The following is a 16,193-nucleotide window of genomic DNA, read 5'->3' as shown; positions in this document are numbered from 1 at the left end:
CTTATAAATTTGGAAACCGGACATTTCTGATTCAGAGAATTAATTGGATATTAAGTGTCCCTTTCTGACAATGAAATCCCACCAGTTCCTTCTTGTTTCCCTTCTAGTGAGGATGCAATGGAGTACTCCAAAGAGTTTGTTACTGCAGTTGTGCTAGGCAAAGACCTAGTCCCCAGGCAAGTCAAGAAGTCTGAAATTTCTTGTTTCAGTGTTTCTTTGTTTTATACCAAAGCTCCGCGCTTCCTTTCTGAAAGATCCCAATTCACATTTGGCTCATTTTCCTGTTTACCAATCTTCAACCCCCCGTCTTGCTTGTCCCGCTTTTCCTAGCTACCTGTATTGCTGTGTCTTTTACCTGGACTCATTCATTGATGTATTGCATACCTGTGTATTGGCATATCCCTCCCCTATCTCTCAGTTGCCTGTATTACTGACAAAGGTGAATATTCTGATTCCACAATTATGTTCATTGTGGCATCTGGCATCTATTTGCCATCTCCTTAGTTATCTGTGCTGTCATTTACACATTTGTGCTCTCTCCCAGGTCACCTCTTCTGAGCCATCTTACACCTGTGAATTGTCTCCTGGCTATATCTTCCGTGTCATCTTCCATCTTTGTACTGTATCTTGAGCTATACGTGTTGTCACCTCACTCCTGCCTAGCATCTCTGTAGTATGTGAACTGTGTCACCTTACACTTGTGTACTGTGTATCGTTTTATGTGCATTATCATCTCTTGCTTACCTGTGTGCTTTTTCATTTCTCACCACCTCACAATTGTGTATCAGGTTCTTGGCTCTTTTTTATGTTAAAAGCTCATATCCTTTTGCATTTTCTTTGTCCTAGCACACATCTGTGGCCCATGGGTGGCATGCAGGCCTTCCATGAGGTTAGCATGGATGACCCAACTATTATTCCACTAAATGCCTCCCATCACCAAATTTATTGAGATGGCAGTGGAGAGGAAGGTGCGAAGGGAGGAATCATCCAAGTGTACCTTTGTCCTCATGTAGATCATGCTCCTCCACGCATCTGAGGCAGAGAAGACTGCAGTCTCTCCATGCTGGAGTGGGAAGCTGCCTGCTTTTCTTTGCCTGAGATGGAAAAAAAAGTTCAGTACCCATTATGTAGAAGCATCTCCCGCCTGTTTATCTATGATTATCTCGATAGTGGTTCACACTTTTATTCCGTCTTCCTAGTTTGCTTGTTTTACCTGTCATATGGCATCTAAAATCTCTGAATCATTATCTTGGTTAAATGGATTTTGATAGCCTGCTTCCCTTTTGAGTATTGACTTCTCACACCCCTGTGTCATATTTTTTGTTATCTATAGTTTTAGTTAAGTTGTTTGCCTACTGTATTATTCACTGACTCGTTGGATTATCTGTAATGTATCCGCTCGTATCTTTCTAACGGGCTAGGAATTGTCTTCAGCATATTTGTATAAAATAGCCTTATACTGAGCCATGGGTAAGTCTACTCTGATCCCATCTCTCTTTACTTTCCTGTATGTGCTCCTCATAATAGTTATACCCACATCAGTGCATCTGATATTCTTTATCCCTCAGGATTGGGCTGTCACAACTGGAGGGATTTCGCCGGCAGCTTCTTGATGTTCTGCAGAGAAGTAACAAACCAAAGGTAAGAAGAGTTGGACTCTCTTGTGTTTTTAGGCTTTTGATGTTAAAATGGAGGTTGCTATATATTTCCATTGTGATGTTTTAATCTGTTAGCCAGATTAGGCAGGTTATGAAAATTAGGCAGGTTAATATGTAAAATAATAAAGAAAGATTTCAAGTCGATCTGAAATTAAATTATTTGTGTCACATGCATTCTTAAAATACAGTGGTACCTCTGGTTGCAAACAGGATCCATTCCGGAGGCCCGTTCGCAACATTAGCAGAATGCAACCTGCGTTTGCGGGTCACGATTTGCCGCTTCTGCGCATACGCGTGATGTTATTTTGCGTGTCTGCGCATGCGCGAGTGGCGAAACCCGGAAATAACCCTTTCTGGTACTTCCGGGTCACCGTGGGACACAACCTGAAAACGCTCAACCTGAAGCAAATGTAACATGAGGTATGACTGTAGCTGAAAAAGTTACTGCTTCACCTTTATTTGTTTAGGATTTCATGTTTCATTGGCTGCTGTCCCAGGTCTATGATAAATTCATGATCACAGCAGTGGCATAAGCAACCTAATCCTAGTTATTTTAAGATTAGACCTTGTCTGCCTTACTGCAGATTCACAGTCTAAATGTAAATTTCATGTGTATCTGTCATATAGCATCTGCCTGGGCTACAGCCAGAGATTAATGTAGCCTCTTACCTTCTTGTTAAAAACTGTCTCAAATGAGAGAGGGGCTTCCTTTTACTACTTGAATTCCATTTGTAGTGAAATGTAATTAGTTAGAAATCTGATAATTTAGCCTCTGGCCAGTTGGGGCATATTGGCATAGTTTGACATGTGCCTTCCTTGATCCCCTTGTGACTATTCCCTCTGGGTTAAAAGGTGATGGTATTCTTAGTTGAATCTATTTTCAAGGTAGTTCCCATTATCGTTTTTCTTATTTGCCCATTCCACAATTGTTCAATTGCATTAATATGCCATTAAGAAGACAAGGTATTTTGAAGGCTGTTACACTTGCACAACAGTGATAACACATTTTTAAAAAGTTTACTCTGGGAAAGTAACACACAAGCAAACTCTGTAACTGCTTCTTGTGTGTTGTGTGATACTGGGATAGCTCAGTATGCAGACAAGAGAAGGTATTAATTAAATACACTATCAGGGAAAGGAGCCAAAATTAAAAGGAAACGGTGCTATTCTGATGAGGTAAAGAGAGATGCAGTTCTATATATTAACATTAGTATTCTTTTTGATCAAATGCAGTTCTGTTTGTGTGTGATGTCAGGCCTGGAAAGTCACCAGACTGGGTTATCATATTTTCCCTATATTTAGATTCTGTAGATTTCGCATGTCTTAATCACTGTTGCTAAGAGGGCGTTTGCCTGAGACACTGCCTGCTAAATGTTAATAACTTCCTATTGGACAACTACCCTCCTTTCTTTCTTACAATAATATAACCCCAAACTTCCGTCTAATTTGAACTATAACTAATAAGTACAGTTGTACCTTGGTTTTCAAGCAGCCTAGTTCTTGAATGTTTTGGCTCCTGAACGACTGAAACCCCAAAGTGAGTGTTCCAGTTTTCAAGCATTCTTTTGGAAGCCAAACATCTGATGGGGCTTCCGATTGGCTGCAAGAGCTGTGCATTGGTTTTTGAATGTTTTGGAAGTCGAATGGACTTCTGGAATGGATTCCATTCAGCTTCCAAGGTACAACTGTAATTGGTTGGCTCACAAATGATCAGATTTATGACATCACTAGTTGCCCCTAAAAATTGGAAGTTTTCTCCTTCAAATGAGATTGCTACTTGTCCTTGCTCAAAGTAGAAACCTGGGTGACAGATGCTTCTTAGAGATGAACTCTAGCTTCTTCTCTGAATGCATGAACTCATAATCAGATATGCACAGTGATTTATAGAGATAGCTAGATAGATAGAGATATGGCTGTTTTTCCATGTTTTTATTATTGTTAATATACAAACCAAGGAATCTAGTCCATAGTGTGATTGCTGCCTTCTTTTCTGCATTATGAGTGTCAAATGGGAACACAATGCATTTTTTTAAAAAACAACAACAATCAGCCCAAATACTAATGTGAAGTTTTCTCAACTTTTCCCCTTTGTACCATGATATAATGTCAGCACTTCAGCCTTGCACTTAATTGCATTACTTCAGAGTCGTCCTTTCCTTTCTCTTTTCTTGGACAGTGGAGAATCATTGTGGGTGCCACAAAATGCATTCCCAAATCTGAGCTCCCTGAAGAGCAAGAAGTGAATTCAGTAACCAGTCACCGCCTCTGGACCCATCCTAGTGACTTAACCATTGCCCTGTCAGCAAGCACACCACTCTATCCTCCTGGGCGCATCATTCATGTTGTTCACAATCATCCTGCTGAACAGTGCTGGTGGGTAGAGCTGGGGATAATATTCAGCAAACTGTCTGATGGGCTTTTTTGGTGGCCAGGGTGGGGGGGTGGTGGTGGTGATCTTATTTTCTGAGAGTTTCTAACTTGTAATTTTGGTGGCACCTTTACTGATAGTGCAGCACAAATGGATATTATTAAATTTTCCCCATGGGAACTCTAGTTTGGTTTTATGTGCTCTGCATTTATCCCATAGTACCAGCCGTGGTGAGTGGAAATTGCTGGGGTCTTCAACTGCCACCTCCCCCTCCCCCAACCAAAAAGCAAAGCCAACCAGGAACAAAAGATGGTTTACATCTGGGTGGGAGACTAATTGACCCAAACTGAGAAGACACTCACTAAACCAAAGATTAGGCCAGGTAGTTCACTGCAGTCAATGAGTATTTCATCAAGGATAAACTATTAATATTAAAAAACCTCTATGTATGCATTTACATGCAGCTAGTTTTGTTTGCCAGGTCTGCTGAATGTAACATTCCAAGTTATAGAATTAAAAAATGGGAAATGCAGCTGAGCGTTAGAATGACAAAATTATGTAATAACCAGGTACTCTTGATGGCATTTTAACCTTGGGAATATAACCATGATACCAAGGTATCTGCAGAAGCCTGTGGCTTTATTCTCTTGGCAGTTTAGCTCCTGCCTGAAATGGTACTTAGTAGAGGAGCACTGTAGTGGGAAAAGAGATGGATGACAGGAGATAACTGCTTGAGTCTTGTTTGTTTCTGTTCTCTGCTGGTCCCATATTATAGCATTTCATAATGTCAGTTAATTGTGCAGGACAAGATGTGATATGAATGCTTCTGCCTTAGAATATGGGCCTGAAAGAACTGCCTTTGTGTTCTGTTATTCATTTGGGTCTTTTGAGTGATGTCCCCTACAACCAGCCCCACTGTATGTCCCAGTGTTTTTTCTCTGGGGTCATCATTCCTTCCCCCTCTAATTTGCTTGCTTTCCCATGACTGTGCCTTTCTTGACTTTCCCCCCAGCTGCTGTGATCAGGAGGAACCCACATACTTTGCCATTTGGGGAGACAACAAAGCATTTAATGAAGTGATAATTTCCCCAGCAATGCTACACGAACACCTGCCTTATGTGGTCATGGAGGGTCTTAACAAGGTAATAATGGGCATTATTTGGGGAGGTACCAGAGGGGATAGAAGACGAACCAAAAAGTTTGTGCTGAACATCTGAACAAACTGATTCACGGATGAAGAAAAGGACGGACATTATGATGAAGGGATTGTGTATCCAGCAAAATGTAGTCCAGCAAAATGTGAGGCTTACATACAAAAATTTTGTTGAAAATCAAAAGCACTGATATAACATGATACTGTGATCCATTTTAGGCACGCTGTGGCCTTGACTTTTATGTCAAAAGTCAGTGAGGTTAGGTTGGAAATGATAACTGAAGAAAACTGTTTTCTACCAATTTATTTTGCACAGGTACTGGAGAATTATAACAAAGGCAAAACAGCCTTGCTTTCTGCAGCCAAAGTGATGGTGAGTCCTACAGAAGTGGACCTCAACCCGGAGTTAATCTTCCAGAATCAGCCTCTGCCTAGGCCTTCTGTGCAGATTGGAATTGGAGACATAGTAGTGGACAGAAGGAACAGCAGCACTAAGTAAGGATGTGGCTCTGATTTTTCTAGAAAGATCTACTAAAGACCCCTGATGGACGTATTCCTTCCTGCTATGTGATAACTGCTGTGGTGTTGGTGGATATCGTGATGTCATAAATGAGGAGTTGTATCTGCGGTGTTCTCTTCTGTGGCTTGTTCCAAGAGATCATAGCGTAGCCTTGTATTAGTCTCATATTTTTGTCTTCTCCTTTTGCAGGAGTAAGGCTCACTCTGAAATCAGTTTGGAAGGGTTTTATGAGACCAAGCTTCTATCTCCAGTGCAGAAGGATCCTGTGGAGCTGCTGCTTCTAGATACCAAGGAACGCCTGTCTGTTGAACTGCAGGACCGGCGTGCTCCTCTTGCTACAATGGAGAGCCTGTCGGATAATGAATCCATCTACAGCTTTGATTCAAGGCGTTCCTCTGGTTTTCGTAGCATCCGCGGCTCACCCAGCCTCCATGCAGTCATGGAGAAAGATGAGACTCACTGTTTTTATATTGACCCAGCAATCCCTGAGGAAAACCCCTCCCTCAGCTCACGGACAGAGCTGCTTGCTGCTGACAGCCTCTCCAAACACTCCCAGGAGACTCAGCCTCCTGAGGCCCTGCACAACAGTGGAGACACCACTCCTCAGCGGCGTTGCAGTGACGGCGGTGCTGGCAGCGATGCAGACCACGTTTCCTTCACTGCTCAGGAGGAACTGACCCTCCAGAACGGGAGGCTCAGTGATGACCCCAGTCCGCAAGTGTTGGAGTTTGCCGAGTTTATAGACAGCCTCTTTAATCTGGACAGCAAAAGCAGCTCCTTCCAGGACATCTACTGCATGATGGTATCGGACAGCACTAGTGATTTTGCTGAGATGCCCAAGTCTGTCAGTGATCAGGAGATCCTGCTAAGAGCACAGTATGAGCCCAACTTAGTCCCAAAGCCCCCCAGGTTATTTGCGGGCTCAACAGATCCCTCCTCAGGCATATCAGTTTCCCCTTCTTTCCCTCTGAGTTCTTCTGGAGAGCTTATGGACCTCACTCCTACAGGCATGAGTAGCCAGGAATGTCTGGCCACTGACAAAATCCGGACTTCCACTCCCACTGGCAATATGACCAGCCCTGCCAAACAAGAGGACTGCATGATCTCAGCCCTCTAGTGTAGGAGATAAGGGCCCAAATAGCCAATCCCATGCTTTGAGTCATGGGATAAAATGTGGAGGACCTGGTCACTGGGCAGGTGAGAGTTGTGGAAGATGCATGGGGAATGGTGGCATTCTTTCCTAGGTGCTTTGTTACTGGCGCCACAGTGGAGGTCAGCACGAAGGATGCCACACCGTGGTTTGTGTTCTTTAGTTAGGGAGAAAATCACTGCCTAACGCAGCCTGCTGCTTTTTGAGGACCTTGTTCACTGAAGTTAGATGACTGGTTTCCCTACCTCAGCGTATTTCTTTTAAGAAGGAGGCAGGATCTCTGCCTTTCCTGCTGAAATTAGGAAGTTACTGTCCACAGGCTAGAGGACCAGAGCTACATAAGCTGAGGGGTCAGATAATGTCCTTGGAATTGTGTCTGAATCAAGGAGATTGTGACTTTGGGCCCTATTGCACTAGCGTATCATGTTTGACTCAAGCACCTGTCCATCATTGTCATCATTGTGATTTTAAAAAAAAAATAATAATAATAATCAGACACACTCTCCTGTTTTATAGCCATTAAGGCTGTGTTCCAGAGGAATGCAGTCCCCCACTCCCGATCCTGACTGGGTGCAGTGAAAATTGGGCCGGGGCTCAGGTGTTTTGCTCCCCTGATTAGCTCTGTGTTCAGTGATAACCAGACTTCTTCTGAGAAGAAAGTACATGTACTGGAGGGTGGGGCGGAGGGGATGAGAGGTATTTTGAGTCTCACAGCATTGCACAGCTCCCCAGATCACTATGGACTAGTGACAATCTTGCTTTATCTGACAGAATTTTCATCTCTATTTGCATGAATCAATTGGTTTAAACTAGCTTTTGGCTTGCCAGTGCCCTATATTATTCCCCAAAACATAATGGTGCCCAGAGCCAGTCTGTCCCCATTCCTGATCTTGCATTCACTGGCAGCATCATGTAAGGTCAATGGTGGTCTGTCCCTGAGTTCAGGGAAAAGATGGACTTACCGGTATATTGTGCATTGAAGTTTCATATATGTTTACAAAGCTACTAAGCATTTTGGGGAGGTAGTTACTAAGTGTATGAGAAACACTTGCCTGAGTGGGACAAATGTTCTCTCTGCATTCCCATCTCTCCCTCAACTTGGGTCCTTAAGAAGCATTGTTATTACAAATCCTTCTTAGAAAGTAATGATGGGTGATAGGATTAACCCTGTTCATATGCATTCCTTCAGCCACTCTACAACCAGGGGCTTATCAGCATCACCCAACTACACATCAGAACAACTCACGACATTGCATCTCAGCCACCAGTCCTGCAACAGTGCTCATGTCTGAGATCTTCTCACAACAACATGGCGGCACTGTGTAAAATTGCAAGTATTTTCTAGTGATGAAACTTAGGAGTGAAATAATTTTTATGTAGGAAGTTAAGCATATTGTGACCTACAAGTCATATCATATCGGAATGTAGCATTAATGTGAAAGAACAACTCTTACCATAGGCCTCTTCAGCATGCAGCCTCGTATGCCATACACAGCATATGACCCATGCATGGCAACCCAGAAGGTACTTGGCACATTCCCTGAGGTTGCGGCCTCAGGTCCCCAAGCAGGCTGCCAGAACAAAGGGCACCCTGAAGGTTCTGGCAAGCTCTAGCCACTTGTGCCTCTTTGTGGTTTAAAGGCTGCTTGTTTGGAAGAACTGGAAACGAGTGGGAGAATTTCCAGTTTTCTTGGTGACTAATAGCACAATCCTGTATGTGTCTACTTGGAAGTAAGTCCCACTGAGCTCAGTGGTCCTTGTTGCCAGCTAAGTGAGTACAGGGTTGCAGCCTTAGTTTTGTTTCCTATGGAGGTTCTAGGGACTCGTTGCCTTTCATGTTTTAACACTCCTATGTATGCTAGCTTGGCTAGTCCAGCTATCAGTCCCCATTGAACTCCACAGGACTTTTCCTTCTGAATAAACTTGCATAGGATAGGACTGCAAATACGTGGGTGTAAGATAGTACACCCGCATAACATTAAATGATTCTGCAATATGCAGGGCAATTGTGAATTGGGGCCTAATTCTGGTGGTCAACATGACAGAAGAGTAAATCCCCCCTTTCTACCCTGAAACAATTTTTCATTGGAAGTGCAGAAGGTTTTTATTGATAAAATTCCAGTTTTCAAACAATTAATCTTAATGATTTAGGCTTGAGCCAATCTGTTTTAATAATTTAGCTCTTCAGTGTTCCCATTTTTTCAATAACAGCTGTATTGGTTCATGTTAGTTGACTAAGGCTACTGTAAACCAAAACAAGACTGATTAAATATGCTTCTTTAAGGAAGACACAGCAGGAATATATAGTTCTGGGACAAACCATATGATAAACTGCATGGTTTATGAGGATCTTTTGGGATGCAGCGGTGTTGCAGAGTTTAAGCTGCAGATACTTACAGCAGGTTAAGCTCACCAAACTGGACAGGCTGCTTGAGCAGCTGATTCCACTCCAATCAGTCTGCCAATCTTGAGGAGCACTGCCTTGTGAATCAAGCTATGATTCAGTGCAAATACTTAGCACCTAGAGAGCGCTTTAAACTTCAAAGCACTTTACAAATAGAAAAGAAGGAAGCTTCCCAGCTCTTGTGGGTCATGGGAATGTAGGGGGGAGGGAAGGGTGTCTGTGCGTGCAGCATATCTACTGTATGAATCTGAAAATCTGCGAAGGTGGAGAGCAGGCAGTTTCCTGCCTTAGGACAAGGATGGCTAACCATTGGCCCTCCAGATTGTGTTGGACTACATCATCCCTGACTGTTGGTCATGCTGGTTGGGGCTGATGAAGGGCCGCAGGTCCCCCACCCCTGCCTGAGATGATTATTTTAGGCTTGGAGAGCCAAGTTGAGAGGCTGTTGATAAAGCTTTGCTTGGAGAAGGTTTTAATATGTTCATTTGGTGGTGATCAGATTGTGAATGATGCAACAAGCTATTGCACTACAATGTTGTGCCTGACCGGAGCACCAGTTCATTGTCATTTTCATGGGTTTTGTTACTTTTTAAAGCTGTTTGATTGTATCCCAAGAGTGTTTGTTATCCTCTTCCTTGTCACTGGTAGCAGGAATCAGACTGTCTTAACTGTGTTTGTTCCAGATTGTCTGTGCTTTTTGTGACTGTTGGGCTTCTGCCTGGAAGAAGGAAAATACACAGATTCAGGTGTATCAAATGCTTGCACTCAGCAGGAGAGGCAAGTATAAAAATGGGAGTTGAGTTTATTTGCTGCATTACATTACAGCATCTTATTTGTCTTTTTTTTCTTGAAAAAAATGGGTCTTCTAGCACTTAATTTGTTTTACACTAAAAAGGCCAATGACTACACCAACACTCCACAAGTACACCTTTATTTATTTATTTTTAGCATACCCATATCCCTTGTAGTTATAGGAAAGAACTAGAAAATGCCATACTACTGACACACATACTGAGTTTCTATTGAGTTTCACCCCTGAAACATGTTGGTACCTATTTCGCGCACACTGCATCCTGCTTGTGCTCTGATAAATTGGTTTTCCAACTCTTCTACCTGGCTTTAAAAGATCCTTCAAGGCTTTGCCTCTGGGCTTCATCCCCAAGGTGCTGTGTCCTCTCCCTGCTTATTCAGCACCTTGGATGTTTAGACTGTCCTTTGAAAACTATCTAGAACTTCAATATGCAATCGGTTCAGTGCTAGGAATGTATCTGAAGCAATAGCCATTAACTGAGCAGTTCCTAGTTGTAGCAAAGTCACTGCAACCCTTTTACTCACCCAGCGTCAGTGAGCTAGTAGATTTTGGGTGGAATTGCACACTCCGCTGAAGCTTTAGAGCAGATGCAGTGAATTAATTCACACTCCCAGGCAGGTTTTCGTTCACTTTAAAAACTAAAATAGGTGATCAAAGGCCCCATATAGATGCTGATGCAGCTTTGCCAAAGATGCCCTAACAAAAGATATCTCCCAGCTGGGAGAAATACTTCTCTTACTAGCAGAGCGACTAATGATGAGCACTTTCATTCTTTTCCAACAGAGGGTACTTTCAAACTTTCCCAAATACACATACAATGCCATGTCAGTCCCTTTAAGTGCTTTTGGGCTGAGACATGCATTGAATTTGGGGAGTGGGAACTTAAAACCAGAACCTCTGGTAATAGCTTTTATAAGTTCTCTCCTTTTCAACTCTGTTTGGCACTTCCTATTTAATTCTGCTCGGTACCTTTCCCCTCTTCAAACAATTACATTCCACATCTGATTTTCCTTACTTGATTATCCTGTTGATAAATATGTTACATCTCCTGCGTCTCCAACATTTCATTCTGGTTAGCACAGGCTGCATCTCATTGCTGCAAAAGGTGGTCTAACCTTCTCCACATTTCAAAGCTATGGACTTCGTCCAGTGGAATGCTAACATTGCAGGGATGCTGTGTTTCCCCAGTACTCAAGACTTCAGCATTTTGTGCTTGGGAAATGTGATTCTTCTCCCAGCTAGATATTTATAGTTATTTTGATTGCCACATGAAATGTGGTTGCATGAGTTTCATATATATGTATGGCCGGGATGTCCTACTGGTAGATCACGGTCAATCTCTGGCTCCCTTTCCTTAGTGTCGCTAAAACTGACTCCTGCCCTGGCCCCTAGCCCTGCCCTCCATTGTCGTATGATCTCTGGAAGGGAAGACAGAGCTTTCTCTGTGCTGCTGTTTTGATCCAGCGCAATCTTTTTGTGAGTGACTTTACCCCTTCTTTTTTTAGTGAGGGGCTTTTTTCCTCCCTAAAAAAAGCTCAACAAATATGAGCTGAACCCCCCAAAAAACTGGTAGATCACTGCCAGTTTTTAATTCTGAAAATAGATCGCAGTCTCTTGAGAGTTGGCCACCCCTGATGTATGGAATAGTACCTATGAAAAACACACTCTTTCCTCTTAGCATAATTTTAAGTACTTATGGGGTTACACACACACACACACGTGCGCACACACACACACACACACACACAGTCTGCAGCTCACTACTGGAGCAATCATCTGGCTGTTTTTTGTTCAAAAACAAGCTAGCACTAAATCATTCAAACAGTCCTGCTTGCCTAAAAGGAGTGGTGGCAACAACTTGGATGTCCCTTCACCCATTATGTGAGGGTAGGATGTATGTGGCACTGAAGCTGAATTGGAGCTATCACACATATAGTGCTATAGATGAAATCCTACATATCTGATCATCTGAAGCTGCCTTATACTTAGACTATTGTTCCATCCAGCCCAGTATGGTTTACTCTGGCAGAGGCAGATTTCGGGGAGTGTGACCAGCTTATTTATATCTTCGGTCTTCCATGTTGTTGTTTTGCAGAATGAAGTGGTAGGGATCTTTTCATGGAGACAAAAATGCACCCATCACTCAGTGGGGAATCACATGTTTTGCATACAGAAGGTTCCAGATTCAGTTCCAGCCTTCTCTAATTCAAGGTAGCAGGGCTAAAAAACTTGTGGAACTGTTGCCTCTTAGTGTAAGACAGTGATGGGTGAATAGTCTGACTCAGTATAAGGCAGCTGTTAATCTGATTTTCATTCAGGATTGCAGTGCATGATTTTGTTTAGTTTTTCAAATCTGAGAAGCTGTTCATAAAGAATTGTGGTATATACAAAGTAAAGCTACCACATGTTCAAGTAGAAGATTCTCCTATTATGGCACTGTTATCCAATGAGAGTTAAAGATCTGTGAGAACTAGATTCAAGGCCCATATTAGTCAGCTTGTGCTCTGTGTCTCACTCACATCTGTAAAATGGGAAACAGTGACTGTGTCACATGATGATTATAACGAATTAGAATGGTCTAGAAGTACAGGCAGCTCCCCACTTACGTGGCGGTTACACCCCAGGATACCACACATATATGTGAAATCATGTATAGTGGGGAACACCATCCTAAAAGCCTGTAAATGCCCTTTAAACCTTTGGAAACCACTGAAAACCCTTTAAAAAACCAGCAGCACTTTCCAGACTGGCATGAATGGTAGCAATAGCTTTCAGTCTTCACTGCTGGAGGACGATGTGGAAACAACGGCAAGGGTGTGTGTGTAAACACCAGTGCCCCCAAGTGCTTGGCTGTGGGTCAGATTCACTTGCTGCTGATGGCACTGCTTTTTTTGCGCCATTTTTGCACTTTCTCTGCCTTTTTGCAGTTTAAATCAAGTTATTTAATTATTTCCCAGCACTGCACATATATACGGTCACACATGAGTCGAACGTGCGTAAGTGGGGAGATGCCTGTATAAATAGTTTCTGGGGGCTAGTACTATTTCACTGATGCTAGGGTTGCCATATTTCAAGAGGTAAAAATCTGGACACAAAAAGTTGTTGAGCTTTTTTAGGGCAATAGCCCCTCTGCCAGACCAGAACCAAGCCTGAACCAGAGCACAGGCCGCCCTAGCTGCCTGAACCAGAGCCACCAGTGCACACACACTTTCTTTTTTTAACCAAATCCAGGACATTTACTTTAAAATGTAAAATCCCCCCCCCCGGGATGGGCATGTAGGACCCCCAAAACAGGACATAACCAGGAATTCCTAGACGTATGGCAACCCTAGGTATACTTAATGGCATTTCCATCTTAGGTCTCTCACCATATTTCATGTCTGATACATTTCTTTTTAGCCATAGTTTGTTGTGCAGAGGGTTGGGGCATTGAGCTTCCCATCATATAAATTGCAGCCATGTAGTATCATACTCAACAGGATAACATCAGTTCATTGGGAGATCAAGAAGAAAACTATGAACAAAATACTGAATGTGACGAAACCCAAGTTACTTTAGACAGTGCACAACTGTTCTTGAGCTCACTGCTGCCTTGCTGTTTGTGTTGTTTTCTCTTGTTTCCTACACTTCCGTTGTGCCTTTGTTTGTTAGTTTGAGATGCAAGGAAAGGACACAGTGTCAAGTGCTTTCATTCTTTTCTCTCCTTGTACTGTCATGTTGCTTCTCTTGTAATGTGAAGGAGATACGTCCTCATCTTCCATGATGTTAGGCTTTGCCAAATTTCCCAAGTGTCCTCTCCTCCTTCAGGTTGTCTTAAGTGCCAATAGCAATGCCTCATTTGTCTAAAGCAGGCTTTCCCCAGTACCAGTGGCATATATAGAAGTCGCCCTATTGGGTGAGATTGTTGACTATCTTGATTGGTAATCTTTGCTAGTGAGGGAGCAGGCCAGAAAGCAGCATGTAGAAGAAGTGAAACCATGCAATACATGTATACACATTATTGCAAAGCATATCTAGAACTTCCATAGTCCAACCCTGATGTTTGGTAGCAGTTTTCCTTGAAAATAGGAAAGCTGACTGTGTTCGATAAGGGTTCGTAATGAAATAAACTTCACCTGCCGTGAGTTTGGGAGCAATTGCCTCATTGAGAGAAGACATTTGTACCAGGGTATTAGAAATTTTCCCTTCTTTGATCCCCGTGTTTCAATTATCCATGAAGAATGACTGGGCCCTTTGTTGTCTAACTCTTTTTTTTTTAGCATAAGGGAGTTCATTTTTCATGCCTCTGGAGAAACTAGGCAATTAGACAATGTCTGACATAATTTTGGAAAAAAAATGCATTTATTGGGGCTTTGTGTATCTCTTATTTATCACAACTTATCTGAGGCCCAGATGTTCAAGATCCTGAGTTTCTGCTGCATAGGATGCTACTGAAGGGATTCCTCCCAGTCCCAGGCACCATGTTAGCATTCGGACTGACTTACTGGTACTTAACTGCATGGTCTGTCATGTATTTGCCTGGTTTGGATGTGTTGTGAGTCCAATGCTATCACACAGGAGATGCAATTGATAAAGCACTACCACACACATTACCATTAACGTTCATATCAGCATGTCAGAGGTGCCTGCTGGCGGACACTACCTTGCAGATTATCTAAGAACATGATGTAGTAGCCTGCCCTTACTTCTCTCTCCCAAACTGCTCGAATTCTAGGGGGAAAGGTCATTTTAAAAACTTGTATCCCAGTTCTGATGGTCACCTTTATTGAATGGTATTTATCAACCACTTATAGGTGGTCAGATGGTGCCTTCAGAATGCTGGGCATGATGAGAGGGATGTTGTTGTCTTTTAGAATCCTTTCAATTAGCTTGAATTTACATTGGTACATCTGTAATCTTAACTACCTGCTTGCCCTCTGGAGTAATATGTAGGGGGCAACAGCCCAGGTAGTGTTATCTTTACCCTAATATGCTCACTTTCCTTGTTATTCGAGTGGAACACACTTAAATGTGGAATCAGTGTTGTGGAGCACTCAATTTTGTCTTAAGAAATCTTGGGCTCTTGCCTATATGAGGGGCATTACCAACTTTAATTTTATTTTGTTATTCTGCAAGGTTTGTGTACAGTAAACTACTTTCCTTCCTTTTCTTTCTACAGCAGTCTCTCTGTATGAAAGCCTCACTGCTTGTATCCTTTTCCATTTTTTATCCCTCTTGCTGAAGCACATTGGAGCCAGGCATTTACCAGTGGATTCCAGCTTCTTGATTTATTTACATCGGAATATTCCCTTTTGTGGGAGAAAAGTGAGAAGTCTCCACCTAATGCCTTTGATCCTGATGTCCTCCAGTTCCCATTCATGGATTCTAAAAGCCTTTGTATGCAATCACTGGAGAGGCAGCAAAGAGTCTGTGCATTGCCGTTTCTTGCAAAACCACTCATTTACCCCTTCCAGGAATGCTAACTGTTGGATCCCTGCTCTGATTTGCCCCAGCATGGAGGCTGTAGGGGACTCTGAGCACCCTACATGTGCCATTCTCATGTGACTTTTTTACCTATGTATGAAAGATATTAACTAAGATTGCTGTAAAGAAAGATACAAATTATTATAGCATATTATATAAATATATATGTATATAACAGTTCTGTATCTTGTTTACCTCAGTGTATGAAATGGTGGTTGAAGCACGGTTGGAATGTTTAACAGATCCCACTCCCTATATCCCTTCAGAGCAGATGCACAACTGGGCCTCTGCACTGTAGCAGAAGTTAAATCATTCCAAAAAGAGATGGTTAAAGAAAAAAAGAAACTGCCTATGATGCATCAAACTGACTATCCATCTAGTCTAGCGCTATGTAACAGCAGCCAACCAGGTACCTCTCAGTTAGGAGAAGCAGAGACAAAGGTAGCAGCCAGGTATGTTGTCATTAGGGCCCAGAAAAATGAACCAATTACTGGGTGTCAGAAGCCAGAAGGGTGATAGAACATGGAAAAAATAGTTGCCTTTGGATTGGCACAAACAGTATGTAAGGTAGATGCAAACATTCACCAAGTCTGCCTGCCCCACAGATGAAACACCACCACAAAACTAACAGGCACACACACAACTGACAATATCCAAGAAGAGGGC

At 42.6% G+C, this 16,193-nt stretch overlaps 1 protein-coding gene across 1 annotated transcript in view; it reads left to right on the top strand.

Moving 5' to 3' along the window:
* Window positions 1-15,704, top strand: part of DAGLA (diacylglycerol lipase alpha) — an 89,349-nt gene extending 73,645 nt beyond the window's left edge. Inside the window, exons 17-22 of the mRNA XM_081838023.1 lie at window positions 112-176; window positions 1,569-1,641; window positions 3,835-4,031; window positions 5,039-5,168; window positions 5,496-5,674; window positions 5,889-15,704. Coding sequence (XP_081694149.1) covers window positions 112-176; window positions 1,569-1,641; window positions 3,835-4,031; window positions 5,039-5,168; window positions 5,496-5,674; window positions 5,889-6,816 — 1,572 coding nt within the window. The 3' untranslated portion in view covers window positions 6,817-15,704. The remainder of the gene's footprint in view (window positions 1-111; window positions 177-1,568; window positions 1,642-3,834; window positions 4,032-5,038; window positions 5,169-5,495; window positions 5,675-5,888) is intronic.
* The last annotated feature ends 489 nt before the right edge of the window (window positions 15,705-16,193 follow it).

Source organism: Podarcis erhardii (assembly GCF_964252035.2).
Source record: "Podarcis erhardii genome assembly, chromosome: 1".
Taxonomy (NCBI): Eukaryota; Metazoa; Chordata; class Lepidosauria; order Squamata; family Lacertidae; genus Podarcis; species Podarcis erhardii.
The sequence above is the reverse complement of the archived record's forward strand: the minus strand, read 5'-3'. Positions and strand labels throughout refer to the sequence as shown.